We start from the raw sequence: 6,000 nt of genomic DNA, 5'->3' as shown, positions 1-6,000 counted from the left end.
CCCGGGGCACTGACGGCCGGGCGCGCGCCGCTGTGAGGGGCGTCCGGGTCCGGGTCGGCGGCCCGGCCGGCGCTAGGTGCGAGCGGGTGGTCCGTGGGGCGCCCGGGCGGACATTCGCGCACACGCTCCCGGAGGAACGTTTTCCGAGCCTGCTCTTCCTCAGCCAGACGGAGAGAGGCAGTGTCTCCCCGCCCAGCGCACACTCGCCCCGCGTCTCCCCCCGCGGCGGCTGCTCCTCCTCGGCACCGCCAGCCCCAGCGCCGCTCCGGGGCGGGCGGGCGGGCGGCGGCGGCGGCGGCGGGACCCGGGGAGCCGCTTTGTGTGCAGCCCGACGAGGGGCGGCGGCGCAACCACCTGACAGAGGCCCGGGCGTTCAATGCACCTTCTGCCCGCATGAGGAGGAGGTAAAGGCGGCGGCAGCTCGGCTCCCGCCCTCGGCTGGTGGAGGGAGGGGACGGAAGGGGAGACCGCAAAGGGGGGTGCGGGTCCAAGGCCCGGTGGGGCTGCCTAGAGGTGCCGGTAAGGCCTCGGCGGTGCCGGGCGGCGCCGAGTGGCCGGGGGCGAAGGAAGCCGCCGGGGTCCCTCAGCCGAAGTTGAAGGAACAAAATGTGAAGTGCGGAGCCGCGTCAGCCGCTTCCTGGCGTGGGGCTGGGGTGGAGGGGGGCTTGTTTTCCCCTCCCGCGGGGGTGGGGAACGGGACAGGGGAGGGGCGGGAGCGCGGCGGCGACTGCCGGGGGTCCCGAAGCTCGGCCGGGCAAGGTCGTTTTGTTCCTGAGAGCCGCCTCTGCGTGTGGGTCCGCTTGGGTCCCTAGTTTTGCGGCCTAAGCCGATCCCTACAGGCCTCGCGTTTCCTTTCCCAGAGGGGACCGGCTGTGCGGGGACCTGGTGCTTCTTTCTGGCCTAACGGGGTCCTTAGGGTCCTCGGCTGCCTCCCGAGGCCGCCAAACTTCGGACCTTGGTGCTCGGGGGTGGATTTCATTGTGAAAGGTGGAATGGGAAACTCCTGGCGCTGCTCGGCGCCTCCCGCGGCCGCGGCGGCTAGTGCCGGGGAGTACCGTGGGCCTGGGGCTGGCGGGGCCTGCGCGGGTGGGGACGGCGGGTGGCCGGTGGAGTCCGAGCCTTGGGAAGGGGTAGGTGGCGGGGCCGCTGCGGGATCCCCGGCCTCCGGGGAGAAAGGGCCCTTTCCAGATTAGAGATTTTTGAAATGAAAAAAGAGGTTACAAAGTCGCCCCTTTGCCGCTGAACTTTGGTTTTCTGACCGATAGAGGCCGGTAGAGGACTGTGAAAGAAAAGTTGTCCCCCAGGATGGACTTCTCCACCGCGCAGCCCAAGCCTGCCACTGCCCTCTGTGGCGTCGTGAGTGCCGACGGGAAGATCGCTTACCCTCCGGGGGTAAAGGAGATCACCGACAAGATCACCACCGACGAAATGATCAAACGATTGAAGGTAAACTTCATATTGGTCAGTTTCTTGCATTCTGGACAGATTGTTCGAACTTCACGTCTCTGGTAGGAAGTGCTTTCTCCTGGACCATTACTTCACTGCTCGGCCTGGCCTTTAGAATTTCACTTATTACCGAGAATTTTAGGTCTTCTCCCTTATCCCCTTTGAAAGGTATTGTTCTATTTTGGATACATCTTCGAATAAATTCTGTAGGGACATATTCATTGTGCGAAATTAAAAAGGAGTGTGGTTTTTTTCAGTCTTGCTGTTTTTAATGCATAGGAATTCATTTGTCTTTACCGTTTTTCTGGAAATATTTATGAGAATACTGTTCAAAGTACCTTGCAACCTTAAATGTAGGGAATAATTTGCCTAGGAAGGTTCCTATTTTCATCAGCCTCTGAGAGGACTGATTTAAGCACAAAAGACTTTTTTTTTAAGTCACAGTTTTCTTTCTTTCTTTTTTTTTTAAAGATGACCGGTAAGGGGATCTTAACCCTTGACTTGGTGTTATCAGTACCACACTCTCCCAAGTGAGCCATGGCCGGCCCTAAAGGTCACAGTTTTCTAATATCCAGAAGCTTGAATATGTATATAGTGTGGTTAAACTTTGACAGAAGGAACTGACTTTTCAAAATTCAGACTTGAAGTAAGGTGATGATTTAAGTCCATATGTTCAAAGAAAGTATTATGGCTCTTTTCATAAAGCATCACCTTATTGGTCCTAAGTTTAAAGTGGTAAGTTACAGCTTTGTTGGTAAGTTTCTTGCTTTCTTCCCTGGACATATATATTGTGGCTAGAGCCTTACCAAATAAGTGCCATTCTTGTTAGGGGATCAGCTTGAAGCAGTAGTTCTCAATCAGGGCATCTCTGACCCCCAGGGGATGTTTGGCAATGCTGGAGACATTTTGGTTATCACAATTGGGGTTAGACTGGAGTAGGAAAAGACCAGAGAGGATGAGTCCTGCTAGGAAACTGTTAAAGGTTGTCTAGGTGAAAGATTTTGAAATATTGAAGTAGGGCTATGACAGTGGGAATAGGAGTGATCAAGAGACATTTCAGAGAATCAGACAGTCGTGGTGGGAGGTGAGGGAAGAAACAATGCTGTTGATGTTTCTACCTTGGGCAATTTAGTGAAATGAATTTTTAACGAATGATCTTGGTCCTTTATTCTTACAGCTTAGTATAGTGCCTAGTAAATGTGTACAATGTCATGTTTTAGCGAATATAGTATTTAAAGTATTCCTATAGTTTAGTGTCAAAATGTAATGATTCTCTAATTTGTTGCCTCTTTGGAAGGAATAAAACACAGTTCCTTTCATTGAAACAAATCATAATACTAAAGATTATACATGAATTGAGGTCCTTAATTGATGCTTCTTAAAGTTGTAGAGTGTTTAGAGAGTCTGCAAAAATTATGAAATATAAAGCTGTTAAGTAAAAAATATTATGGATCTTTAATTTTCATTGTTTTCAAGTTATGGTGGTAGATAATTTGGTTAAAAAACTGTAAAGTTATGACTATATATTTTCCACTTGAAAATTGAATATCAGAAGTACTGTTAAACATAAATGGACATATAACCAAGTGTAGCATGAACATGGGTTAGAATATCCATTTGCTATGAGTTCTTTTGGAAGTTAAAATTGACATACATATTAACCTATTTGAGTGTCCTACTGCTAACCCTTGCTTTTCTGAAAAATTATTTTGATTTTGTATTTCTCCTGCCTTTTGTCTGTTTTGACTTTATTCTTTTTAGAGGTCTCTGTCTAAAGAATTATTGTCTCATTGGAAATGCATATTTTTAACAAACTTTAATTATTTTTAATTATTTTTGAAATTTTGATGACTTTTATTAGAACCTTGGTTATGGGTAAATTTTGTAAATTTATTAGTTTATTATTATACCAACAATGTTCAGATGCTGTATAAATATAAGTTGGGCTTAAAGGCAAGTAAAATCTTGGTCAAAGGATTTCAGAGATGTTTGATCTGTTCAGTTTTCAAGAATGGACAAGTATTTTTATAGTGGAACCAAAATTTTAGAGCATGTAATTAAGTATGTAATTTCAACTCTAAATTCTGTTCATATATTTTATTATTTTGGCTGGTTGATACTATAACTTTTATTTTAATGTTTGTATTAATGCAGAAGATTCTGCTAAGAACATTAAAAATTAAATGGAGAGGCAGATTCCCTAAAATCAAGTCCTAAAATATAGCCAATATGCATTTGTGAAGTGATGCTTAGTGCAACACAGTTCTTGTTTCAGACTTCCATTTGTGTAGAGGAACTGTTCTGGGTATCAGGTTCTGTATAACAAACTCTTTAAAAATTTTTTTACTTCTTTTCGTGTTAAAATGTATATAACATAAAGTTTATCACGTTAGTCATTTTTAAGTGTACAGTTCTGTGGCATTCACGGCATTCACATTGTTGTGCAGTCATCACCATCATTCATCTCCAGAACTTTTTCATCTTTTCCAACTAAAATTATGTACCCATTAAACATTACTTCCCCATTCTCCCCATCCCCCAGCCACTGACAACCACCATTCCTACTTTTTACCTCTATGAACTTGACTACTCTTAAATAAGGGAAATCATACAATATTTGTCCTTTTGTGACTGGCTTATTTCACTTAGCATAATGTCTTCAAGGTTCATTCATATTTATTGTAGCATGTGTCAGAATTTCTTTCCTTTTTAAGGCTGAATAGTATTTCATTGTATGTGTATACCACATCTTGTTTCTCTATTCATCCATCAGTGGACACTTGGGTTGCTTTCTCCTTTTGGCTATTACGAGCAACTTTTCTTATCTCAAGTTTCGTGGGTCAGGAATTTAGGCAGGATTTTATTCATATCTGCTTCATGTAGCTACTGGGCTTACTCAGTGGTATTCAACTGATGACTAGATGGGTCTAGAGGATCCACAGTGGCTTCACTTAAACACTTGATGCGTTGGTGGATACAGCTGAAAGGCTGGACTCAATTGGGCTCCTTTGTCCTATCTATGATGTACTCTTAGGGCTTCTCCACATGGTCTCTCCAGCAGAGTAGGTAGACTCAGGGCTCCAAGACACCATGGAGGAAGTTGCCAGTACTCGGTCCAGAATGGGCAATGTCACTTCTACCTTTCTCTGTTGGTTAGAGTAGTTATAACCCTACTGGCCAGCCACCAAATAAACAAACAAACAGAAAAACCAAATAAAGTTGTTTTATAACCCAGTCCATATTCAAGGGGAGAAGAAATTGATCCTGACTCTCAAGGAAGAAGTAGGAAAGAATTTGTAGCAGTCTTTAATCTGCTACAGGAGCTCTTGTGACAAGTAAAAGTATACTAACTCTGTCTACACTTTTTACTTATACATTTGAAAAACATTTCATCTCAAAAACAACAGTATGTATTTATAGCCAACTTGCTAGATTTGTAAATTTATTTAAATTTACGGTATTTACTATCAGAAAAAATATGTGGGAATATTTTTTTTAATGTGCTTGTAAGGGAAAATTGACTTTATAAAGTTGTGTTTTTTCCTCTGTCCAAATTCTAATATAGGATCACATGTATTTATCATGTTTCCTCAATCTCTTTTAATTTAGATAGTCCTACTTTTTGTGGTGGGGGGAGGGCTTTCATGACATGACGTTTTTGAAGCATTCATGCTATGTATCTTATAGGAGTTTCATAATCTGGTTTGCCCATTTCCTCATGCTTGGACTCAAGTTAAACTTTTTTTGGCAAGTGTACTATTCAAGTAGTGTTGTGCTCGTATAATGTCATTATATGACATGTAATGTCACGTTGTATTGGTTATGCTAAGTTTGATCACTGGGCCAACTCTCTCCATTATAAAGGTACATTTTCCCCATTTGCAATTAATAAATAATGTTTGAGGGATAGTTTGTAAGAGTAACTTGCTTTCCAACAATTTTTTCTGAATTGTTTTAGCATCCACTTTGGTAGTTATAAAATGTTGACTGTGTTAAATTTTTTTTTTCTTTTCTTTTCTTTTCTTTTTTTTTTAAAGATGACGGGTATAAGGGGATCTTAACCCTTGACTTGGTGTTGTCAGCACCATGCTCACCCAGTGAGCAAACTGGCCATCCCTATATGGGATCCGAACCCGTGGCCTTTGTGTTATCAGCACCGCACTCTCCCGAGTGAGCCACAGGCCGGCCCTAAATTTTTTTTTTTTCAAGTATACGTTGTCTACAAGGCTTTTTAGATTCTGTCATTTCTTCTACATGTATTAGCTGGCATTCTTCTATAAAAAAGAGGCTGCATAGGGCTGGCCCATGGCTCACTTGGGAGAGTGCAGTGCTGACAACACCAAGTCGAGGGTTAAGATCCCCTTACTGGTCATCTTTAAAAAAAAAAAAAAGAGCCTGCAGATCTACCCCCATTTAAAATATATTACTCATGGATTATTTATTTTATTCAATACATTATGATCTATTACTGTCTTTATTCCTTTTGAGACTTAAATGGTCCCAAATAAGTGTGTTGGCTCTTTAGGTGTCCTTTTGAGACATCTAATACCATTT

At 43.4% G+C, this 6,000-nt stretch overlaps 1 protein-coding gene across 5 annotated transcripts in view; it reads left to right on the top strand.

Moving 5' to 3' along the window:
- Positions 1–317: 317 nt before the first annotated feature.
- The window catches only part of PDS5A (PDS5 cohesin associated factor A), a 133,383-nt gene continuing 127,700 nt past the window's right edge, over positions 318–6,000 (top strand). For 4 of the 5 annotated variants that reach the window (XM_063107949.1, XM_063107950.1, XM_063107951.1 and 1 more), the window contains exons 1-2: positions 318–404; positions 1,266–1,446. In XM_063107949.1, coding sequence (XP_062964019.1) covers positions 1,306–1,446 — 141 coding nt within the window. In that variant the 5' untranslated portion in view covers positions 318–404; positions 1,266–1,305. Of the gene's footprint in view, positions 405–537; positions 614–1,265; positions 1,447–6,000 lie in introns of those variants that run through there. The other variant, XM_063107948.1, reaches the window with a different exon arrangement.

Source organism: Cynocephalus volans, chromosome 9, assembly GCF_027409185.1.
Source record: "Cynocephalus volans isolate mCynVol1 chromosome 9, mCynVol1.pri, whole genome shotgun sequence".
NCBI classification, from domain to species: domain Eukaryota; kingdom Metazoa; phylum Chordata; class Mammalia; order Dermoptera; family Cynocephalidae; genus Cynocephalus; species Cynocephalus volans.
This window is presented reverse-complemented; position numbering and strand designations above follow the sequence as displayed.